At 42.8% G+C, this 25,342-nt stretch overlaps 1 protein-coding gene across 2 annotated transcripts; it reads right to left on the reverse strand.

Moving 5' to 3' along the window:
- Positions 1 to 1,083: 1,083 nt before the first annotated feature.
- On the reverse strand, positions 1,084 to 17,484 carry GARIN1B (golgi associated RAB2 interactor 1B). 2 transcript variants are annotated; one of them, XM_005905246.3, is made up of 7 exons: positions 17,215 to 17,484; positions 15,832 to 16,016; positions 14,083 to 14,335; positions 9,867 to 9,988; positions 6,779 to 6,816; positions 3,255 to 3,425; positions 1,084 to 2,321 (listed from the first exon to the last, which is right to left on the reverse strand). In XM_005905246.3, exons 1-7 carry the CDS (start codon positions 17,461 to 17,463, stop codon positions 2,308 to 2,310), a joined length of 1,032 nt encoding a protein of 343 aa, XP_005905308.2. In that variant the 5' UTR covers positions 17,464 to 17,484; the 3' UTR covers positions 1,084 to 2,307. The 2 variants fall into 2 exon arrangements, with proteins under 2 accessions (XP_005905308.2, XP_070225370.1); XM_070369269.1 differs by lacking the exons at positions 1,084 to 2,321; positions 3,255 to 3,425 and having other exon boundaries at positions 6,536 to 6,816.
- Between the last annotated feature and the right edge of the window lie 7,858 nt (positions 17,485 to 25,342).

The following is a 25,342-nucleotide window of genomic DNA, read 5'->3' on the forward strand; positions in this document are numbered from 1 at the left end:
GGGAGAAGGGAGAGTTGCTGGAGCAATGTCCTTGAGTAGGTGAGGTGGGAGGGGACCCAGTACAAAAGGGGAAGATTGGACTTTGCTTAGAGCTAGGCAGTTCTTTTAGATTAACAAGGAGAGAATCTAGATCTACTGGTCTGGTTCTAGGTGAGTGGTAGGGGTGGTCAGTGAGAACTTGGAGTTTTCTTTCAATTGCTACTATGTTCCCAGTGAAATAGGAAGCTGGGTAATCAGGAGGCACTGGGGGAAGCCTCCCACCCAAAGGAGAAGATGTGAAATAGCCATTCAGCAGAAAGAGCCGATGAGGGGAACATAGTATGAGCTCCAGGCAATATTAAGGACCCTCTTGAGAACTGAGATAATGTTGAGGTGAAACTGGGTAGTATGGCATGTGATTTTTTCTCTAGGCAAGTTTAGTGGCGTGGGGAACTCCCTAGTGGTCCAATGGCTAAGACTGCGTGATCCTAATGCAGGGGCCCTGGGTTCAACCCCTTGTTAGGGAACTAGATCCTGCAACTAAGAGTCTGAACGAAGAAAAATAAAGATCCTGCATGCCTCAACTAAGATCGAAGATCCCAGGTCCTGCAACTAAGACCTAGCGCAGCCAAAAAATAGTTTAGCGTCATGGTGGGGAGTTCGACCCGGTCAGTTAATAAAGCGGAAGAGGTGCAAAGGCGCTGAGGGTACTTGCAAGGGAGTGATGGCATTCAGGATGGATCGTGGAATCTAGGCTGGAGGAGAAGGGAATGAGGATGTGAGGACAGGAAGGGATGATGAAAACCCAGAAGGAGCAAGAAATTGCAGGATTGGTGGGGTCGAAGGAGTATCGGACTCAGGGAAAGATAGGAGATAGTATATAGTAGGAGAGTAGAAATGATGGGGTGGGTGCAGTTATTAATGGCAAACTCTAGGGTAAATCACGGAGGGAGGGTCAGTGGCTGAGGAGGGTGAAGGACAAGGACAGTGACTAGGGTATGGGAAGGATCATCTATGTGGATACTGAAATCATCAAGAATTAGGACATAACTCATCCTCGGCAAGACCAATGATGATCGAGGAACTTACTTTTTAGGCCTCCAACCATTTCAGTCTGAAAACTGCTTCATTGAAGAAAAATACCCTCCCCTAGGACAGCCTAAATCAAAGCAAGATGTCCAGAAAAGCTTTCCAATTGGAAGGTTGGGTACCTTTTCTGAAATATGTATAGTCTGGCTTTTATTGAATATGCAATATCGTGCATTTTAAATAGAGACCAGTCCATGGTCTCTCTAGCAGACCCTCCTTAGTGACTCTCTTCATCTATAATTTGTGAACCCTTGATTTTACCTATGCTTTGAGCCTGGAACCTCTGATTTACCTGTAGCTTGAGCCTGTGTCTCCTCTCTTTGGCATATATAATAAGTACTAACAAGATACTCTATTTCAAGGGAGTATGATATGCAAAAGAAATTGAGCCAGTGTTTGTAGGGCTGAGACAATAGAAAGCCTTATTTCTGAAACTCAGCAAGAGAAACTCCCCCTACCACATGCACCTTGTCTTACCACCTCCCACAGGAAACTTGTGTAGCCTCAGACCCAAACCACCATTTGGAACAGCAGGGCCAGGCTAGCAGGTCCAAGTCAGGAAATGCACTAAGGAGGAAGGTCTAAGGCTTGAATCAAAACAGAGGGACTAAGGAGAAAAATTGGCAAAAAGGAACATTTAAGGAGAGGCCTTTGGCTGGAATTCATTTCTGTCCCCTTATCCTTGTCCAGAGGAGTCTGAGCAGAGAAGAAAACACATGTCTCCTTTGGTATATGGCCTTACTTTAAAGTTTTAAATTAGATAAATAGAAGTGTGGCGAGGCATCTCTCAGTGTGCTTCATTTCCTTCTGTTACCACTTTTCTGCATCTCCCCTCTTCTCTGATTTCCGCCCTCCACCTTCCTCTTCAGCCCCGTTTTGTTCTCTTCCACCTCTTTTCTGGTTCTGGTTCTCTTTCCTTCCTTCTCTCTCTCTTGATCCTGGTCCTTCTGAGAGCGTATGTTCTTGTGCTGGAAGGGAGGTGAGGTGCAGTGATGTGTGGTGGTGAGGATGCAAAGTTACGGACCAGAATAATGCTGTAATAACGCTTCTCATCTGGGAGCCATGCTCCCAAGCGATTCTCCAGGGAAAGGCTGTGCTGTCAGCATGAGATGATTCTAGTTTTTCCTTAGGTGCAGCTTTTCTCCTCCCCTCCATAAAGACAGTATCCCACAGAAAGCTGAATGCTGCAGAGTGGTGTTGGCAAGGGTCGTATGATTCTCTCTACTGTGAAAGGGTGGCTCAAATAGAACTTCCTGTGAGTATAGGAGAGAAAAACTTTCAATAAGATGTAGCTTGCCTTATGAGCTCTTCTATAGGCACCTAGATACTTCTGTTAGTTTTTTAAATCGTCAACTGTTGATAATAGGTAACTTGTAAGAGTTAGTGGCTTATTGATAATACTTTACTCTAGAAAACATAAACCACTGTACCTTCTTTAAGGATCTCTGGTCAGACAGAGGCACATAGGAAATACTTAATGAATGTTAAATGAATACGTGGATGGATGGATGAGCCTTGGTGCATGGAAAGATAAGGGCTGGGCCTCAGAGAAATTTGATCCCTACACCTCATCCCTCCTGGGCTTCCCTGGTGCCTCAGATGGTAAAGAATCTGCCTGCCTTGCAGGAGACTCGGGTTTGATCCCAGGTTCAAGAAGATCCCCTGGAGAAGGGATCAGCTACCCACTCCAGTATTCTTGCCTGGAGAATCCCATGAACAGAGGAGCCCGGTGGGCTGCAGTCCATGGCGTCATAAAGAGTCAGAGGCGACTTTCACTTTTGTTCCTCACAGACTTCCTCCTTCCCACTCTACACAGCAGAAGGTTGGGATTCCCATGGAGGCCAGAGAAGGAGAAGGAGCTCCTCCCTCTGCAGAGGCAGCCCCTCATGCCTCCCGCACAGCACAGAGAAGGCAGCTCTAATGACAGCCGTGTCCTGCTAGTCTCTGTCTCTTTTGAGCCACTTGCAGGAAGCCCAGGGGCCTCTGGTAGCTCTGGAGGTGCCACACTTAGGGTTTCACTCAGCCCAGTTGGAGGTAGAGAAGAACAGGGCAAGAAGAAAGAGTGTTGAGGCAGCTATGGCTGGTCCCCCACTCCCAACCCACAGCCTCCTGGAATCATTCCCAAGACCCTAGAACCTGAACCCAGGCTGGTCCCAGGAAGGCAGTGGATGATGCCGTCACCGTACCTATGAGTGGGGCCAGCTGAGGCCCAGTGGAGGCTGCCAGAGTGCTGAGGAGCGAGAGGGATTGTGGCCCAGAGGGGTTCTCTCTTTCCCACTCTCCATAGGTGAACGAATCCCTCCAACTGAGGTCACGGGTGCAAGGGATGGAGTCTTCACTCGGAGAGGTTTTTTTTCCTAGGTCAAAAAGGAATGCAATTGTTTGTACTTTAATTCACAGAGCACACTCACAGGTTCCAGCCAACATGTGTGAGGTGCTTATTATGGGCTGGGCACTGTTCCAAACAATTACACGCATTAATGCTCTTTTAACCCTCACAACAACCTCTGAGAGGTCAGTCTGCCATAGTCCCCATCTGATGCGTGAGGATTTTTAGGCCCCGCAAGGTGAAGTCACTTACTCGTGGTCACATCGTGAGGAGGCAAGGCCAGAATCCCAAGCCAGATAGCCAGGCAACAGAGCCCGTGTTTTTACCACTATACCATGTCAACAGGCAGTACCCATAAAACAAGGCAACCAACATGGCTTGGAGAGGTTAACCAAGTGAATTTCCCCAGGAGATTCAGCTAGCTGAACAGGCAATGCCCTTGAACCCAGATGGCCTGAAGCCAGAGCCTGTTCTTGGTCCACTTGGCTTGAGCTGCTTAAGGGTGGCTCACAGCCCAGCAGCTTTGGCATCACCCAGAGCATGTGAGAAATGTAGTCTCAGGTCTGCCCAGATGCTCTGAATCAGAATCTACATGTTAACAAGATCCCTAGGGGGGCATTTGCACATTAAAGTTTTAGGAAGGACCAGGCAGAGCCTGGTGGGCTGCTGTCTGTGGGGTCGCACAGAGTTGGACACGACTGAAGCGACTTAGCAACATAGCAACAGCAATATAGATCACATCACCCACAAATGGGGAAGTGACATGTTCAACTACACAGGTACACTTGGGGATGCTGGCTTTTCCAAATGTAGCTCCCTCTGTCTCTCCCTCTCATCATCCAAAAGTCTTAAGAGGCTGGGGTGTAAGTGTCCTTCCAAACTGAAAGTGTACACTACTTGGCCCAAAGAGAAAAGAGGGGTTCCTTCAGCTCCAAGGAAAGAACAGGGTCCTAAGGACATCCCAGGATCATTCATTGCAATCAGCCTAGGGACATCTTGGGAGCAACAGTTCCGATGTCAGAGATGTCCTGTGACTCTGAAATTCTAGCTGTTCTCTCAAGTCCTAGAAATAAGTTTGAAATATTCTCTAGCTTTATCTTCTTCGACACTAATCTCATGAGATATGTTTTGAGTGTGTGTGTATGTACGTGTGTGTGTGTTTGAATGTATGTGTAAAAACATTAATGACTCACCATTGTATTAACAATCACATAATATTAAAAAGCAATTCTAGACTTGCAGAAAATGTGGGCCAGCAGTCAGCTCCGCTTACCATAGAGAACAGAGGCTGAAAACTGGCAGCCTCTAGGCTCACTTTGGTCTGCAGGTACCTTTTGTTTCCCCACTAAGTCTGGCCTATACTGTACTTTGTTGGGCTTCCCTGGTGGCTCCGATGGTAAAGGATTGTCCTGTGATGCGGGAGACTCGGGTTCAGTCTCTGGGTTGGGAAGATCCCCTGGAAAAGGGAATGGTAACCCACTGCAGTAGTCTTGCCTGGAAAATTCTAAGAACCAAGGAGCCTGAAAGGCTACAGTCCATGGGTTCACAAAGAATCAGACATGACTGAACAACTATCACTTTCACACTATAGATTTTTATGAAGTGGGGGGTGGGGGTGTATGTGATATAAAAATTCAGATTTTTGTTTTTTCTTGAAAAATCAGATTATCTGGCAATGCCAGGCCTGTGTTGCAGCATGGCAACCATTAATGAAACTTGAATTGAAACATTCACTTTTTCATTGCCACAGTCCCCATCACCCCCTACTGTCTCTTCAGTGCTGAACTGTGTCAGCCCAGCTGTTGTTTTATGAATAATAGGGATGAGGGAAAAATTAGCCGTTTCTTCTATCTATGACACGTAGACTCTTTACTCCTTTATAACACCTGCAGATGTTTGAGTTTGAATCCCTGGTTTGGATAAAAGTTGGCACAGCTCCTCTGGGACCTACGCACTCCTCCAAATATAACATGATATTCTGGCTGCCTTATGAGCCAATTTGGAGGAATAATTTCTTAGGGATGTGGTGCATGAATATTTATTGAGCTCCTATTGCGTTCTCAGACCTGTGCTTCCCACTGTAGGAATTCAGAGGCATACAAAAAAGTTTAGCATTGTTTGAAGAAATAAGACTTAAACCTATGAAACAATTAGGGAACTTATGTTATGAAAGAGAGGTTATGAGCAAGGCAAGATGTGCCTGGACAGGAAGGTGTTGTGATTGTTTAGTCTCTAAGTTGTGTCTGACTCTTTGCGACCCCATGGACTGTAGCCCTCCAGGCTCCTCTGTCTATGGAATTCTCCAGGCAAGAATACTGGAGTGGGTTGCCATTTCCTTCTCTAGGAGACCTTCCTGACCCAGGGATTGAACCCGTGTCTCCTGCATTGCAGACAGATTCTTAATGCTGAGTCACCAGGGAAGCCCCAGTTGTGAGTGTATCTGGATGATTAGGCAGGATTTAGAGTGGCGTCAGAAAGAAGGGAGCAGAGGAGGATGAATAAGTCATGGGAAAGGATAACTGAGGTTTGACCAGAGCAGAAGATTTAAGCTGGAGAAAAGAAGGCAGAGAGCTCCTGATGAAGAAGGAGAGAGTAATCAGGTGAGATGGGTAAGAGATGGAAGGCTCATGCAGGATCAGCCATGCCAAAATGAGTGGATTTGGGGTAAACTAGAACCTGAGAATACATCGGGAACTGGCTGCTGTTTCCAGAACATGTCATACTGTCTTACACAGACTCTGTGTCTCTTTCTAGGATCCCTGCCTCATCCGCCTCGGCCAGCCCACTTGTACTCATCCTCTGTGACTCAGCACAGACCCCAGGTCTTCTGGGACAGCTTCCCAGGAGGAGTGAGGGAGTTCTGCCTTTGTGCCCTCAAGACAGGAGCACCCCAGTCTTGAGCTTTGAATGTTGCCTGGAAGGAGAGGTTATGTGATTTGGGAATTTACCCATTCGACTCCAAAAACTATAAACCCCTGAATGGGGTGCTGTGTTTTTCTTCACTGTGACTCCAAAGCCTTCAACAGTGTTTGGCACTTACCAAGTGCCCAATATGTGTTTTTGAATGAATGAATGAACTAGCAGGAGATTGCTGCAGTGGCCCAGGCAAGAGATAATAAAGTAGACTAGGGTAGGATCTGTGGGCTTGGAAATGAACTCAAGAATGTAAAGAATATTTCAAAGGAAGAAACTGGGGTGATGTGATGCCAAATAGACTATGGTGACTGCAGATCCCAGAAGAACTAGAACCAAGGTACAGGAGGATAATGGTGATCCTGACAGCAAAGGAAAGTTGGTCTGGGGGGCTGGAGGAAATTTTATTCCTATGTCTGCAGAGCAGAAAGATTCTCCAAGATGTGGGTGCTCTGTACCCTCCCTTACCTGAGCTGTCCTTTTTGTTCTCTGTCTTTTTGCTGCTCCTGGAACTCCAGTCATTTCAGGATCGAGGAAATGAAGGTCAGAAGGAAAAGAATAGAGCATGAGACTCTTGTTTTAAAGCTTGTTTTTCATTATATTTTTCCTGATGCAACAAAAGCTTTAGAGGCAGATATAAATATGAAAAAGGACAGCTGTGGCTATATTGGGTGGATGTGACCCATATTAAAGCACCAGAAGGAAAACTAGAGAAGGGGGAGGTAGAATGGGGTAGGGGTTTGGGGAGCAGAACCCTTGACGCTGATTTTGCTGAGGTGGAGTGGGCGAGACTCCATCTGTTTGGCATCTCAGCCATTTATTTTATTTGCTGTAAGTTGCATATTGCTGTTGATGTGCAAAAACTGCTAAAACTGCAACCAGACCAGAACCTGCCTAAATGAGGAGAAAAATCATCACTCCAAGGCTTCATGCTGGGAAATGAAAGAGAAGAAACTAAACATCTGTACAAAGTAATTGTTTGAGATGGGGAAGCAAAAATTAAATGTTCCCTGTTTCTCACATCCCTCTGATCCGTCTTGGACCTGACAGCCTGCACTCGGTTGCCATGGCTCCCTGGCTGGTCCCATCACACCTAGCCTGCCTCTCTTCAAATCGCTGTCACAGCAGCAGCCAGCTTGACCTTTTAAAAATGTAAATGGGATCACAGCACTTCCCTATTGAAAATGCTAAGGTTCCCATTACACTTAAAGCTTAAATCCATTGGCATGGCTTCCCAGGCCCTGCCTGGTTTGGGCCCTGCCCACTTCTACGTATGTCCTCCTACCAACATCCCCACTTCCTCTTGATCTTCCTTCCCTTTCTCTACACTGACTCATTAAGCTTCTTACTCAGGGCATAGCCTCAGTCTTACACCCATTTGTTCCCTTAGTCTGCACAGCTTTCCCCATCCTTTACCTGACTTCTGTGAGTTTTTCCTTTAGGTCTTCAACTTCTCTGACCTTTCAGAGATATTAAAATCTCTCTGTGCCAGAGATTGCCAGTAGGCCCCTAGCATCCCTTCTTCCCTTCTCCTGCTGAGGCAGAGCATCTAATTTTGTGCTGGGCCCATGGCTATGTGGAGTAGAGGCTTCATTTCCCAGCCTCCTTTGCAACTGGGTGTGACTATCATTATTCAGTCTCTAAGTCATGCCCCACTCTTTGCAACTCCATAGACTGCAGCACACGAGGCTCCTCTGCCTTCCACTATCTCCTGGAGTTTGTTCAAATTCATGTTCACTGAGTCAGTGATGCTATCTAACCATCTCATCCTCTGCCACCCCTTCTCCTTTTGCCTTCAATCTTTCCCAGCATTAGGGTCTTTTCCAATGAGTCGACTCATTGCATCAGGTGACCAAAGTATTAGAGCTTCAGCTTCAGCAACAGTCCTTCCAGTGAATATTGAGGGTTGATATCCTTTAGAATTGACTGGTTTGATCTTCTTGCAGTCCAAAGGACTCTCAAGAGTCTTCTCCAGCACCACAATTTGAAAGCATCAATTCTTTGGTGCTTAGCTTTCTTTCTGGTCCAACTCTCACATCCATACATGACTACTGGAAAACCCATAGCTTTGACTAGATATAGGTGTGGCTAATGAGGTATAAACAGAGGCTGTCCTAAGAGTAATAAAGAAAATCTGTGAGTTAACATTTTGAGACAATCAAAAAGTTGCTTCAGAATATTTTGTTCTGGGAATTCCCTGATGGTCCAATGGTTAGAACTCTGCACTTCCACTGCCTGGGGTCAGGAGTTTCACCCTTGGTCAGTGAGCTAAGAGCTTGCAAGCTGAATGGTGTGGTCAAAAAAAAAAAAAATCTGTATTAAGTCCAGAGCTCTCCTGTTCAGATTGTGATATCTTACCCTGGAACTTCTTCATTACAGATCTCTGTGTGATATACCAATGACAACCCCAGTATAAAAAATTCTTCAACAGCAGGCAACTAATAAGTCTTTTTCCTGTGTTATCACTTTTCTACTTTCAGCCCAAGTTAGAATACAAGTTAATATTTATTGAGAGTTAACTTATAACTGCCTCTAGATTTGCTGAGGACCAGCCAAGCACTTGATGCATATGGGTTCATTTTATACTGACACTATCTGGATGAGGTTGGCATTATCATAATTTCCACTCTACAGATCTGAAAACTGAGGCCCAGCAGAGTTAAGCAATGTGCCCAAGGGCTCATAGTCAGAGCAGTGACTTGGGTCCAAACCTATGTGAGCACTTACCCACTATGAGACTTCGCCTCCTCTGAGCTCTCCTGATTTTCAGTTTATTATTGGCACTCATACATACAAAAAAACTTTCTTTTTTTAATTCTGTCTCTGAATTGCTGGTCCCTGTTATGACAAAATCTCCTTCTCTGGTGTTTTTCTCTTCTGGTGACATTTACTAATTCATTTCTGTTCCCCCTTTTCTTTGACACCACATGTCAAGTTCACTAGAACTCCGGTTCCCACTTGAACTTTGCTCTCTGGCTGTGGTACCCTGAGGTCTAAGTGTGCTCTGCTTTTGTCTCTCTCATACCAACCAGTCCTAAGAGTCAACCCTAAGTCATCTGTACCTACAATGACATTTCCTCAGACATGGAGAAGACAGGCCTACATGAGGGAGCTTTCCAGAAAACACTTAAAAAAAATTGACCACAGAAGCTCCATAAAGTCCAAGCAGAGGCCAAGTATGTAGGTAAAGGAACTCAGTGATAGAGGATGTTTTCAACAATGTTTTGATTATTTCTCAGTAGGAAATCTAGGAACTAGATTAGAAATTAGGTTTTACTTTTCCACTGTGTCACTAATTTATTCTTAATATTGAAGAGGTTACTTTTCATTTTTTATGAATATCCTCCTCTGAAGTCAAGCCCACAGTGCTTGTGGAGGACAATCAGGCAAAGAGACCAGGAAAAGGTTTCCCTGAGTCAAGAATACAGACTGGATTGCATGTGGAAGGGCAGAATTTCATGTACTTCCTTGTGCCCCTTAACCAGATTACTTGGTTTCTGAGTCTCTGGGGCAGACCACCTGGGGACATCAGGCTGGCTGGATTTGAGTCATGTACCTGAACAGGTTGTGCTGATGCAAGTCCACAAAGATCTGACAGAGGGCCTCGCTCTCCCCTTTGGCCATCAGCTGCATGAGGCTCTCGCTGGGCTGGGAAGCTTGGGGTTTCTTCTGTACTAACTAGATGGAGGAAAGAAAAACAAAGCCAGGTTGTTAAGGTTTTAGCATCTCTGCATTTTCCTAATATCATGGTCTAGAACTGAAAGTGTTAGAACCTAAAGTGTTCCATCAGACAAAGCCATGCCAGCAGCTCAGAGAGGCAATTCTGAGGCTATACTGTTTGTTTTGATCTCTATTGTTATAAATTTCCTTTGATGTCCTAAGAATAATATTGTTATTAAAAACTTTAAACATAATTTAGTGTAGGTAAGCTATTCTTAACATACCTTACTATGTTATTGAACAGTCTATTAATATAAACTTTAATAAAACTTACCATACTTGGTTTTATATTTAAATAGAGGGGGTTAAATGTTTATTGTAGAAATTTAATGTTTTTCAAATTCACTTATCTAAGAAATATCCTGTGTCGAGGTGCTTTTTATGCCAAAGTAAAATTGCCTCTTTTCTTGTTGCCTGTGATGCCCCTTGGATGTTCTGGTTGTGTGGGGGGGTGTGTGTGCGCACATGCTCAGTCACGTCAGACTCTGAGGCCCCATGGACTGTAGCCCACCAGGGTCCTCCGTCCATAGAATTTTCCGGGCAAGAATTCTGGAACGAGTTGCCATTTCCTCCTCCAGGGGATCTTCCTGACCCAGGGATCAAACCCGTATCTCTTGCATCTCCCAGGTTGGCAGGCAGATTCTTTACCACTGCACCACCTGCTCACGTTCATTTAATATTAATATTTTCTGAACATCAACTATTTGCCAGGCACTGGGGAATCTCAGTGAAAAAAACAGATAAAAATCTCAGCCATTGTGGAGCTTATGTTGTAGCTCACGTCAGGCTTCAGTTCATTAGACTCCAAGGCCTGAGGCAAAAAGGCCCAGGTGGCTTCCCTGATTTCTATCAAATATTTAAAGAAGTAGTAACATCAATTCTTCAAAAACTCAGAAACAGAGGAGGAAGGAACACTTTTTAAATTACTCAATAAGGCAAGTATTATTCTGATACCAAAGCCAGGCTATCACAAGAACACTACAGACCAATATCTCTAACGAACGTAGGTGCAAAACTCTTTTAACAAAATGCTAGCAAACCAAATCAAACTATATAGAAAGGATCATACACATCGTAATGTAACAGAATTTATTGCAGGAATACAAGGCTGGTTTAACATCTAAGAATTAAAGTAATATAATATATGGGCTTCCCTGTTGGCTCAGTGGTAAAGAATCCACCTGCCAGTGCAGGAGACCTGGGTTCTATCCCTAGGTTGGGAAGATCCCCTGGAGAAGAAAATGGCAACCCACTCCAGTATTCTTGCCTGGGAAATCCTATGGACCTGGACAAAGGAGTCTGGCAGGCTACAGTCCATGGGGTTGCAAAGAGTTGGACACAACTTAGCAACTAAACAACAACAATATACTATATTAATAGAATAAAGAACAAACAATAGGATCATCTTAGTAGACAGAGAAAAAGCATTTGGCAAAATATAATACCCATTCATGATAAAAAAAACTCTTAATAAACAAGGAATAGAAAGGAATTTCCTCTATCTTATAAAGGGCATTTACAAAAATCCCATAGTTAATATCATACTTAGTGAAAAACTGGATATTTTCCCCCTAATACCTGGAATGAGGCAAGGATGTCTGCTTTTATTACTTTTATTAAACATTGTACTGAAGGTTCTAACTAATGCAATAAGCAACAAACAAATGGATCCAAATGAGAAATGAAATTAAGCTGTATTTATTTGCAGATAACAGGAATATGCATATATGTAGAAAATCCTAAGGAATCCATGAAAACTAATACAGCTAATAAACAACAATACACAAAAATCTATTGTATTTCTATATACTTTCAATAAGTGATACAAAGTTAAGACAACACAATTCCATTTACAATAATATCAACAACAATCAAATACTTAGCAATATATTGAACAAAAGTAGTGCAGAACTTATAAACTGAAAGCTGCAAACATTGCTAAGGGAAATTAGATTGATATAAATGGAAAGACTTTGTATACATATGTACTGAAAGACTCAATATTGTCAAGATGGCAATTTTCCCCAAATTGTTGTATAAATTCAACATGTCCTTACCAAATTCCAGCAGGTTTGTTTGTTTTTTTTTTGCAGAAATTGGCAAGTTGATCCTAAAATTTACATGGAAATGCAAAGGATCTGGATTTGGCTATTCCAAAACAATTTGAAAAAGAGCAAAATTGGAAGATTTACAACACCCAATTTCAAAAATTAAAATTCAGAGGTTTCAAAAAACTTACCATAAAGCTTCATTTATCAAGACATTGTGGTATTGGCACAAGAATAGCAAACAGATCAATGGAACAGAACTGAGAAGCCAGAAATAAATCCTTACGTTTATGGTCCAGTGCCAAGACAATTCAACATGGGAAGGATAGTCTTTTAACAAATGGTACTAGAATTGTTATAACATCCACATGCCAAAAAAAAAAATTACTTAAAAATGTACCCTTACCTCACATCATACAAAAATATTAACTCAAAAGGGATCAAAGACCTACATGTAAGAGCTAAGTCTAGTGACTTCCCTGGTGGTCCAGTGGTTAAGACTCCATGTTTCAAATGGCAGGGGCTCATATTCAATTCTTGGCTGGGGAACTAAGATCCCACATGCCACATGATGTGGCCAAAAAAAAAATTTTTTTTTTTTTAAAAGAAGTCTATACAACTTCTTGAAGAAAATATAGGATAACATATTTTTTGTGACTTTGGGTTGAACAAAGAGTTTTTAGATAAAAGATCTATTAAAGAAAAAATTGATAAACTGCACTTCATCAAAATTTAAAAGTTTTGCTCCTTAGAAAACATCATTAAGAAAATGAAAAGACAACTCACAGACTGGGAAAAAACATTTACAAGTCATATATCTGATAAAGGACTTATATCCATAATATGCAAAGAGCTCTTACAACTCAATAAAAAATTTTTTTAATAAGAAAAGATTTGAATAGAAATTTCACCAAGAATATATATAAATGGTTAACAAGTCTATGAAAAGTTTCTTGACAGGAAATCCTAATTAAAAACACAACATATCCCCTAGAATAGCTTTAATTAAGAAGATAATATCATTGTTGGTGAAGATGTGGAGAAAGCAAAACCCTCTCACATTCCTGGTGGGAATGTAAATGGTATAGTCACTTTGGAAAAAGGTTTGCCTGTTTAAACACAAACTTATCATATAACTCAGCAATTCCAAATTCTTGGAATCTACCCACAACAAATGAAAACATACCCTAACATACATCTATACAAAAACTTGTACACAAATGTTCACAGCAGCATTATTCATAATAGGCCCAAACGAAATAATCCAAAGGTCTCCCAGGTGGCCCAGCAGTAAAGAATCTGCCTGCTGATACTGGAGATGCAGATTCGATACCTGGGCCAGGAAGATCTCCTGGAGGAGGAAAGAGCAACCCACTCCAGTATTCTTGCCTGGAAAATTTCATGGACAGAGGAGCCTGGTGGGATGCAGGCCATGGGGTCTCAAAGAGTTGGACAGGACTGAGCACGCATGCATGAAAATGATCCAAATGTCCATCAACTGGTGATTAGACAAACAAAATGTGGTATATCCATGCAGTGGAATACTATTCCACAATAAAAAGGAAGAAATTATTGATAATATGTGACTCTAACATAGAGTTGGCCTCATGCTATGATATGAATGAACTTGAAAAACCTTACGCTAAATGAAAGAAGCCAGACACAAAACACTATATATTATAGGATTCCATGTATATGAAATGTTTCAGAAATATGAGTGGAGTTTGAAGACAGATCAGTGGTTGCCTAGGGTAGAAAGTAGGAACAAAATGACTGCAAATGGGCATGAGGGAATTTTTTAGGGTAATAGATATGGTGGTGATGGTTGCAGAACTGAAACTACTGAAAATGCTGAACTGTACACTTGAGTGAATTTTAATCAATTAAGTGATTAGAAAAGGCCTAAGGCAGGGATCTCCTTCCCAGGGTGCTCCCATATCAGCTTACCAAAGCTCTACAGCTCAGCTCTGGCCTTGGCTGGAGCAGGCCATAGTGTCCACTTACCTGTGAGTCTCCTGAGGGACTGCAGCTATTCTTGGGTACCAGGCAGTGAGTGACAAGAATCCTGGGGTCTTTGGTGGTGATGGACAGGCCCTTCTGCAGAATTTGAATGAGCCGGATCCAGAAGTGGAAGACAGTCTTAGGATGGTCAGGGTGGAGTTTTAGATAGTATATCTTCTCTGTGACTGTCCTCAAACGCAGGACACGTTGAAGGTGGTCAGAGACCTGGAGCTCCACAAACTTCAATGGGAGAATCCTGAAGACGCAAGGGAAGACATACATTGATAACACACATGGTCCAACGCTGTCTTCACTAAAATGAAGAGTGTCTCCTTTAGGACCAAGGCTTTGGGGGTGGGTAGGAGTGAATGGTTAGCACAGTGGTTCTCAAACTTCAGGGAGATCAGATTCACCTGGGGAGCTTGGTTAAAATGCAGACACCTGAAGATACCCCCAAAGATTCAGATTCAGTAGGTCTGGGGTAGGGCCCTGGAATCTGCATTTTAACCTCCACCTTTCCTGCCACGATTCTCATGCCGGTGTTCCCTGAATCCTGCTTGAGAAGGGCAGCCTGGGAGTAAGGTAGCTGGGATCATAGGGATTTTTAATTTTCTTCTTGATAGAAAAATAGGAGCTGGGTCTCACTGTCCAGCTTGTCCATTCATTGACCTTAAGGCCCCAATTACTCTTCCCAAAGGAGCTAAAGTTCAGGGAGCTGGCTTTGGATCTGGGATTAGTCAGCTGAACTGGGATGCACTTGCTGTAGGGGGTGCTTAGAACATAACGGAGAGGTTTATTATTGAAGCACCATGGAGCAATGAAAGGTTAACTTGGGCTTCTGGGAATATCTAGAGATTCTTGAGATATCCTGCAAATTACTTGAAGAGGCTCAAGCATCTAAAGGGGCCACTGCACACTGCTGTATTCAAAATGAATAACCAGCAAGGGTATAGCACATGGAACTATACTCAGTGTTATGTGCCAGCCTGGATGGGAGGAGGATATGGGGGGAGAATGGATACAAGTATATGTATGGCTGAGTCAGTTTGCTGTTCACCTGAAACTACCACAACATTGTTAATTGGCTATACCCAATACAAAATAAAAAGTTGGAAATCTGAAAAAATAAAGGGCCATTGCATCCCGGACAAACATAATATTACAGTTCCAAGTAAGACTTCATTCAATTCACTTTACCAGTAGGAAAACTGAAATGCATCAAGTAACTTGGAACTCAAAAATTGTTTTGAGTCTGCTGCTGCTGCTGCTAAGTCGCTTCAGTCGTGTCCAACTCTGCACGACCCCATAGATGGCAGCCCACCAGGCTCCGCCGTCCCTGGGATTCTCCAGGCAAGAACACTGGAGTGGGTTGCTATTTCCTTCTCCAATGCATGAAAGTAAAAAGTAAAAGTGAAGTCACTCGGTCGTGTCCGACTCTTCGCAACTCCATGGACTGCAGCCTACCAGGCTCCTCTGTCCATGGGATTCTCCAGGCAAGAGTACTGGAGTGGGTTGCCATTGCCTTTTCCGGTTTTGAGTCTAGTCAGTTGCATAAGGTTTAGAACCTGCATCTCCCAACCAATGCTTCATCTCCTAGACCCCTTGGCTTCCTTGTCCCTTGCCCCAAAGTAGAGAGACTTCCTAAGAATTCAGTGCAGTGAGTGCAACAAGAAGGAAAGGGGGGATGTAGACTGGCCCTCCTTCCTGTCCATGTTACATGCCTCCCCCTTTGCCCCACTTCAGGATGCTCACCTCTTCAGGATGATCTTGGGGGTTGTGGATGGTTTGTTCCATGTCTGGTTCTGCCCGTGGTGCCATTTGACACTGGCCATGAGGAGGATGTTGGGAAGAGGCAGGCAGGGCACGGAGGAGGTCACCCCCAGGGCCATGGTGTTGTAGGTTTTGTAGATGTCTATCCAGTCCCTGCCCTTTCTGACCTGCAAAGCAGTCCCCCAGCACAGTCTGAGCGTTTGGCAGGAGCAGCAGCATGTTTCACGAGAGAGCTTCTTAAACTCGGCACTGTTCACATTTGGGGCTGGATAATTCTTTGTTTGGGGGGAGTGGGCTCTCCTGTGTGTTGTAAGGTGTTTAACAGCATCCATGGCCTTTGCCCAATAGTTGCAGATAGCAGTGACCACCCCAACCCCACCCCCAAACTGTGACAATCCAAAATGCTTCATTCAGACATGGCCAGTGGCTTCAGACATGGCTCCACTACTGGTGGGGGCAAAGTCATCACTTGTTTGGAACCACAGTTAAACCTATATTGGTTAAACAACTGTAACAATATTTACTTTGCCTATTGTGGGTTGACCAAAAAGTTCATTTGGGTTTTTTAAGCTGATGTGGAAAAATCAGATGAACTTTTTGACTAACCCAATATTAGCAATTGCCCACAAGGGTTCCCTGAACATGTGTCACACTTCCCATGAATCCTCCCCAGACCATTTCCTGGCTTTTAATTAAAAAACCTGTCCTTTGGCACTTTCTTGGGAGCCCTATTATCTCCTGCATCTTTTTTTCACTGTCAGGCCCCTGTAACCCCCAAGTGCTGCTTATTCTGGGTCCCATCTGGCCTAAGGAGAGCCCAGGCAAGGAAACAAAATGCACTGAGTGCTCCTGTACTGAGGCCTTTCTTCCCATGTTTCCCAGCCAGGTCAGTCCCACCTCTTTTACAACAGAGAAAACTGGTGCGCAGGTCACCTGCACCATGACATCCCCTGACGAGAAAAAAATGGACCAGACTCCGAGCCTAGATCTCTCTGGGTGCCCCACTTCTATTCTTTCATCCATCAGCATTTCTGCTCTAAAGCCGTAAATAGCATCTCATTTTACTGCCTTTTTGTTCATCTACTTTGAACTGACAGCCTGGAGGATGAAGTAAACTAAGGGATTCAGAGATCAAACCCTCCCCTCAGAGCAGAGAACCCTTGACCTCTCTCTCCAGAGTGACTGCAGGAGAAAGCCTATCTGGGGCTCTGCAATGTCAGGGTCAGGTGTGGGTAGCCTTGCCTTTGGTTCCTCTCTTTGCCTCAGTTGTCACTCCACTCCAGTTCCGGGGACAGACTCTCCGTCACATTGTGGGAAGAGATTTAGAGGAATCAAGGAGTGCCATTTGGAGCGGCCCAAGAGTACCTGGACAAAGTTGCTTTCAAACACCACTGATTCAGGAAACAGGTTGAATTCTGGAGAATGAACCATCTGGCCGAGCAGTCCCTCCTCCACACCCAGGCCCACTCCAGGATTTGGTTCCCCATCCACAGGAAAGAGGCCCCTGAATTCTTCCCAGGCATTCAGGGAAGGGAAGGTTGGATAGGATCTTGTGACTTTTACTGTCTTCTTCGATTTGTTCCAAGTCTTTCTATGTGGAACTGATGACAACATTTCCGCACATAGTCAGGGGCCTGCTGCGCATTTGTCCTGGGTCCTCTTTCTTCCCTCCTGGCCTTGGGCAGCCAGCCAAGGCCTGGGGCCACCAATCAGCTCACAATGATGAATGGATGACATCATGAAAAACCAGGGCAGGCCTGCGGGAAAGGGAAATGAAGAGGAGCCTCCCTTTTCCTCCAGAGTGCTTTCACAGCTTGCTGCGTGCCCCGACAGGCCCCAGCCCCCTTGGGACCTGAGGACACAGCTCCCCTAGAACTTGCTGACCCAGGCACAAAGCAGAAAAGGAAGGCTGTTAGGAAGCTCCTTCCACTGTTAAGAAGCTCCTTCCGCTGTTAAGAGGAAAGTCCCCTCCCTGCCTTTCAAGCCTCCCTTACTCCAAATGTGACCTACCCCCAAAGAGTTTTAAGGGCGGTGGTTGATTAAAACAGTTTTCCTGAGTTCTGTACCATGTGGGCCCCATGTGCCCTGGTCTATCTGCAGTAGCCTCTGCTGGTTCTGGGAGAAGCTGCAGGACTGTAGGTGCCTGCTCTATACTTTGCTACCACTGTCTGGCTACTTCTGTGGGGCTAATTTCCCTAAGGAAGTCAAACTGAAGAACAGTAGGAATAAGTGGTTTCTTACCCAGAGGCTGGCTGGGTGGGGGTGCCAGCTGAGAGGAACAGAATCCCAATGAGCCGCTCTGCTAGATCAACACGCCCTGCTTTTTCTCAGAGAGGGAGCCTGCCTCATCGCTGAGCCAGAGAGAGGAAAAAAGAGCCCAGATCTTGGGGCAGTTAGATAAGAGGCAAAGAACCCAGCAGACTGACCACCACTCCTACTGACCACTACCACTATTTCAGGGAGAAATCCTAGTTTGAACAAAATTCCAGACTCTGTTAACCACCAAGGTAAATTCCCTCATCAAGGTCAAATGCAATCAATTTAGAAAAGCAATATGACAACCAAAATATGCAAAGTACAAGCGGGGAGGTTTATTTCTGTATTTCATTATCAAGCCAGGGAGAAGGCTGAAAGGTCACGAGGCTTTCCTTTGCTGATTCCATCACCCCCCTCTGGTTGTTTCTATTATGCTCCAGCTCTATAGGCTCTCTCATGGGTACAACAACTTCTACCCTCACGTTCCTTGTTTTCCTTTGTTTACCGTGTGGGGAAACGTCTTCTATGGTAACATTCTCTAGGGATGGGGTCAGAGACCACATCCTGTGGTTTACATTTCCCTGGAAACAACACGCAGTAAAAAGTGATGATAATTAGTACACTGATACGATGCTTTTCACAGCTAAAGCTTACATGCTGCAGTAAAGCTTAGATGTATGGTTTGGATATATTTGACCATTGGGTCTCTAGTAATTGAGCGTCTGGTTTTTAGTTGGCATGAGTTTGTGGAATGAAGATTGTGTTTCCTGGCCTCTGTCTTGGCTAGCTAAGGCTATAGGGCAAAAATGATGCAAGATCAGGAGTTGGATGAAATTTCTGTAAGGAATCATCATGGGAAGGGGGTGTGCTCTTTTTCACTCACTTTTCCCTTCAGACTGGAATATAGACTTGATGGCTGGAGCTTGAGCAACCCTACTGGGCCATGAATTGGCATGCTAAGGATGGTAGCATAGCAAGATAAAAGGGCTTCAGTTCCTTGAGGATCATAAAATTATACTAGTCCTGGACTCTTACTTTGAACTTCTTCTAAGTATGAAAGAAATAAAGGTTTCTTTGATTTTGAATCAGGCTTAAAAAATAGCTGATAGAACTATATAAAATGCCTATATACTCCTCTGGACTAATTTTACAGGAAGTTATGGTACTATTTACCAATAATTCTAAGTAATGAAGAAAATAGGCTTAACTTTACAATAAAATTGGACCTTAAGAATGACAAACAAGTAACTTTTGGAAAAAGTTGTTTAATGTATATTCTAGTAACATTCACTGGTTTTGTTTTTATGTGTATACACTGTTGATGTTGTCACAATTATTGAGTTTTGCACATTTACTGATGAGCACTTTGGTGAGAGTCTCCTTGCATATGTTGATTGTCCTTTGGTTTGAGGTTAAAGTCACCTTGTCAGGGTTAGGTATCATTTCAAAAGCTTTCTCAAGAATGACTAGGATATCTGGTTGTCAGTTGAGGCTAGGCCCAGGTTTTGTGGAGTTTAAAGCTTATACAGTTTTGGAGATTCTTAAAAATAAAAAGACTGGAGAGAGGGGTTTGTCAAGAGTTATTGTTTAACAGGTACAGAATTTGAGTTTGGAAAGATGACCAAGCCTTGGAGATGAGTGGTGATGATATTTGCACAACAATGTGAAGGTATGCACTACCGCTGAACTGTAAACCTAAATGGTTAAAAGAGTGAACTTTTCATTATGTGTCTTTACCACAATTTAAAAATGCTAGAGAAATGAAAAATGAGATTTAAAAATCCTACAAAAGTGCATGGTACAAAATTGTTGGAGGGATGTCCTCCTAGACCTTGGAAGGGCACATGAGAAGGGACCTTGAAACTTAAGCTTTATTATCTCCATGGTAAATATTTTAAATATAAAAGTAAAGTGTTAGTTGTTCAGTCATGTTTGACTCTTTGTGACCTCATGGACTATAGCCCTCCAGGCTCCTCTATCCATGGAATTCTCCAGGTAAGAATACTGGAGTGAGTAGCCATTCCCTTCTCCAATTTTAAATATGTGTCACTATTAAAAAAAAAATATTACATAAAAAGTATATGTACTTGTAGAATATTAGAAAATACAGACAAGCTTAAAAACAAATAGCATATTCCTACCACCTAGAGAATATCACTCACTGTAACAGCTACCTGTGTGTGTACTAAAATGAGATCATACTGTAAAAATGGTTTTATAACATTTTTATCCCTGTTTTGTTTAGGCAACACTTTCTACCTTTGTGTTTTAGTTATTTTATCTCATCTCATTTAGTTTCCAGGCCATATTAAAATTTTTCCAATTATTCTTAGCTGGTTTATCCATATCAGTATCCAATCAAGGACCCTAATACCTGTTAAGCTTAATCTCGTCCAGTCCCTTTTTTAGAACACTTACCAGTGGAAACAATTGAGTCAGTTGTCCTACAGAATGTCCTTCTGTATTTCTCTGGTTTTCCCTTGTGTTAGCTTTCTTCTCTAGCTACTACATTTCCTATGAAATAGAAGTTATATCTCAAGGGCAAATGGATTCAAGTACTAGTCACTATTTCTTAGTAAAGAGCTACCATGGGATCTACGTGAGATACTATTCTCCTCTCCCAAAGAATGTCAGTAGAAAAATACATATAAAGAATACACATCAGAAGAAAAATGATTTCAGAAAATAGAATAAGTTCTTTGAAAAGTATCACTCTAACTGAATACAATATGAGACCCTATGAAACAAAAATTCAGAGATACCCAAATTATATGAAAAGGAGACTTGGAAAGATAAGGAAAGAAATAGAAGAAAAATACACTATCTGAAAGTCACATTAGAAACCACAAGAAGTAGAGTTGCTATAACAGAAAAGTGAGTCAGTGCCATGGATAACAGATGTGAGAATATCACACAGACATAAAAGAGAAGTACAAACAGATGAAATGATTAGAAAGAAAATGGTAGCTATGTGAGATGTTTATATTGATCCAACATACAGCTAGAGTCCTGATGAAGAGGGAACAAATGAAATTGAAAAAGTAGTCACAAGCATAAAAGAAAAGCCATTTCTGAAACAAAAAGACTCAGCCTGGCAAGTGAACAGAATTTCCTATATTCCAGGTAAATTGAGTAAAGAGACTATTGAAATCAGAATAGCTCTTGTGAAGTTCCTAAATCTTAGGGATAACAAAAGCTTCCTACTATAAACATCCCAGCAGAAGCAGCAGACCATCTACCAAGAAGAAAATGAGACTGACCTTGGACTTCTTTTCAGCAGTTTTAGATGGCATAGGACAATGGAACAATGTAGAAAGAATGTTGAGGAGGAAAGGATGTGACTCAACAATTCCATAAGTGGCTAGAAATTAATTCAAGTGTAAAGGTAGCAAAAATAATCTTCAAACTCTAAGCACTCTAGAATAAGGAAAACCATGAGCTGATTCTTTGAAAAAAAAATTAGATGACCCACTATCTAACAGTTTAAAAGTTTTTAAAAGGAAGACAGAAATCATAAAACTTGAACTAAGAAAACACAAATAAGTACAAGTAAGAAGGACAGGTTCCTGGGTAATGGTAGTAACATGAAGCTTAGAGCATAAAATAGGTAGTCAGAAGACCCCAAAATACAGTGACTTAAACTAAGCAGAATTTTTATTCTCTCTTACATAGTAGTCCAAAGGAATGTAGTCTACAGCTGGTAGAGTATCTCTGCCATTCTCAACACGTGACTTCCATCTCTGAGTTCCAAGGTGACTGCTTCAGTTCCTGCCATCAATGTTTGCATCCTGGCCATTGAGAAGAGGGAGAAGGGGAGTGTACACTCATTCCTTTTAAGGGCAAGACCTGGAAATGACATAATCACTTTTGCTCACATCCCATTGGTTGGAATTCAGTCACATGACCACACCCAGCTACAAGGGAAGCTGGGAAATGTAGATTTTTTAGCTGAGTGAACGTGAGTCCATGTAGAACTGGAAAGTTCTATTATTATTATTTAAAGATGAAGGATATTGATGGATTATCAGCAACCTCTGCAAAGAAGCCATGTCACAGAATTACTCCCTCTGACACCCACAGTAAATACATAATATTTTTTAATAGCAAAATTTTAACTATTGACAGTCTAACCAGGAAAGAGGTTAAATGGTGGTCAAAGGATAGGGAAAACATAAAATCTGGGTATGGCCTGATAATAAAGAAAGCAAGTGAATATAATTGTGTGTGTTCTCACAGATTACCTGCCACCCCCAACAGGAGAGACAACCAGAGAGATGAGTAATAAGCTTTGGGGATACAGCAATAAGGAAAATCTTCAAGAGTAGAAGCCCTTATTGATCACAACACTGTCTCTGCAGAGGCAGAAAAGCTCAGCTAGGCTCACCATTTTTCAGATCTCCAGCTGAACTGACAAAGATTATTCCATGAGAACAGGATGCATCTCCAGCTAGAGAAAAGAACATTTAAAAGGCCATCAGGAGACAGAGCACAGCCCAGGATCTCACCTGGACAGACAGTCCAGAAGAGATTGGATATGTTAAGTGTGTTGAAGTGAGGGTAGAACAAGCAAGATGGAGCTGGGGGACTGGGAAGGGGTGGGAGGGAGCCTAGGAGGGAGCAGTGGGCCTCCTGGGATGGTACCAGGGAGCAACTGATGCTGTCAGGAACTTTTTTCTCTGATAGGTAAAGAGAAGGTGTGGGATCAGCAGAACAAAGGAGCCTCTGGGAGCAGCCCCAGGGTGAGGAGAGAGCAGGAGAAAGTGGACATAGCAAAGTAAGCTAAAAGTTGTTATCTGTTCAAGTATCATCAAGTCAACCAGAAAATATCTGGAAGGTCAATATTCCAATATGATGGCCTCAACCTTGTCAGACTCAAGTTCCCTTTTTATGGTAAATATTTTTTATAATACCTCTTTTGCTGTTCTGAAATAAAATTCAGTGATTATATCCTTATAGAAATATATACATATGTAATTTTAAGAAATCGATGTGCTTCAATCTTATGTGGCAGCCTGAAGGGAGCAGAGTTTGGGGGAGAATGGATATACATATATATATATGGCTGAGTCATATATATATATGTGTATATATATATATTTGCTTTTCACCTGAAACTATCACAACATTGTTAATTGGCTATATTCCAACTCAAAATAAAAACTTAAAAAAAAAAAAAGAGAAAAAGAAAAAGATCAATGTGTTAGCCTGTCATGTAAAAGGAAAAAAGTATAATAAAAATATATATTCCAATAGGTAAATTCTTGCATACAACTTGTGAAAGTCACAGTGAAATCTAATCAGAAACTTTTACTCAGAAAATAATGAAATCTAATCAGAGACTTAGAATGCAGCTGTAACAACAAAAAAATACCCTTGAAGGTGTATTGAACTAGGTACTGAAAAGCAGTAGAACTCCACTATAGACAGACAAGTGAGGTCCCAAACAATCAATTGGTTGGTGGGGCATTATTCTGAAGTTAATAAAATGCCTGGGGCTGGGCTACTCAGCCAAGGGGCTGGGAGATGCAGATCTGAACCACTGGGGTCCCCGCTGTGGTGTGGTGGCACCTGGTGACAGCCTGCTTACCTAGGCCAGAATCCAGAGCTTGGGCTTGGGTTGGGCCCCTGGTTTAGCAACTAGGCTGGGCTAAGCCTGCAACCAAAGGTCTCGGTGATGATGACTAACAGAAATGGGCACAACAGGGACTGACACGCATGAAAAGAGGCCCAGAGGCCATTGACCCCACGCCCTCTGGACTTTGAGACTCATGAGCTGCCCAAAGCTCATGCCAAGCTGTTCTGTACTTTTCTCATCTGTAAGGCATAATTCAAAATAACAGCTATCATCTCACACAACTGGGAAAATTACCTTAGACTATAGAAGTGGAGACACTTTTTGAAAAATCCAAAGCATTTACAAACGGAACATCCTGAGGATGGGTGTGTGAAGATCTTATACCACTAGGAGCCACGTTCTTCTTGCATCCAGATGTGGCCCTTGACAGGAATGTGACAGAAATTCCTTTCCTTTGTTATGCAAGGCAGCATGCTTGACTGGAGACTTTAGGGGGCTATAAGAGGGCTTCCCTGATAGCTCAATGGTAAAGAATCCACCTGCCATTGCAGAAGACATGGGTTCGATCCCTAGGTCAGGAAGATCCCCTGGAAAAGGAAATGGCAACCCACTCCAGTATTCTTCCCTGGGAAATCCTGTGGACAGAGGAGCCTGGTAGGCTACAGTCTATGGAGCTGCGAATGAGTTGGACACGACTAAACAACCACAGCAAGACCAACTTGGACTAAACTATGACTACTTGTTTGCCAAGAACACTTGGTGTGTTTCCAGTTACTGCTGCAACTATTAACTTTCAAAAACAGTGTTTTGTTTGGGAGCATCATGAAAAAATGTATCTCCAACGGGGAAATTAAATGATTTATTCTAAGTCAAACAGGAATCAGAAACAGATTCGAAAACCTGAACTGAAACCTCTTGGTATATTTCTAGATTGTTGCATTTCTGGTTGTTTCCATTCAAGATATAGCTCCAATAAGTGCCCTTAGACTTAATAATTCTAAATTTTCATTTAAAATGTTCACTTTAGGAAGCTTCACCATTCTGAGTAGTTGTTTTTCTCTTTTGAAACTGTAGTCTTGGATTTCTCAAGATTGACCCCTTGTGGGCTTTTTTTTTTTTTTTTTAAAGTAAGAAAGGAAGACTTTATTTGGGGCAGGAGGGGTGAGGGTTAACACAACAGGTGTTAACACAACAGGTATAAGGACCACCATGATGGAATTTTGCAACTGAGGAGAGAAATTGCATCAACTCTGACTACAGCATGGATGTATGTGCTCAGTTGTGTCCAACTCTTTGTGACCCCATTGTTTGTAGCCTGCTAGGCTCCTCTGTCCATGGGATTCTCCAGGCAAGAATACTGGAGTGGGTTGCCACTTCCTCCTTCAGGAGATCTTCCCAACCCAGGGATTGAACCTGTGTCTCCTGCATTTGCAGGCAGATTCTTTACCACTGAGCCACCTGAGAAGCCTTATTGGTGGCACTTTATAGCCAAGGAACAGGGTGGGGAGCAGTGGATGGAAATTTACTAAGAGGAAACATCAGGGATAAGGAGGAAAGTGAAGAAGAACTAAAGAGCCTCTTGATGAAAGTGAAAGAGGAGAATGAAAAAGTTGGCTTAAAGTTCAACATTCAGAAAACTAAGATCATGACATCTGGTCCCAT

The sequence above is a fragment of the Bos mutus genome, chromosome 4 (assembly GCF_027580195.1).
Source record: "Bos mutus isolate GX-2022 chromosome 4, NWIPB_WYAK_1.1, whole genome shotgun sequence".
NCBI lineage: Eukaryota > Metazoa > Chordata > Mammalia > Artiodactyla > Bovidae > Bos > Bos mutus.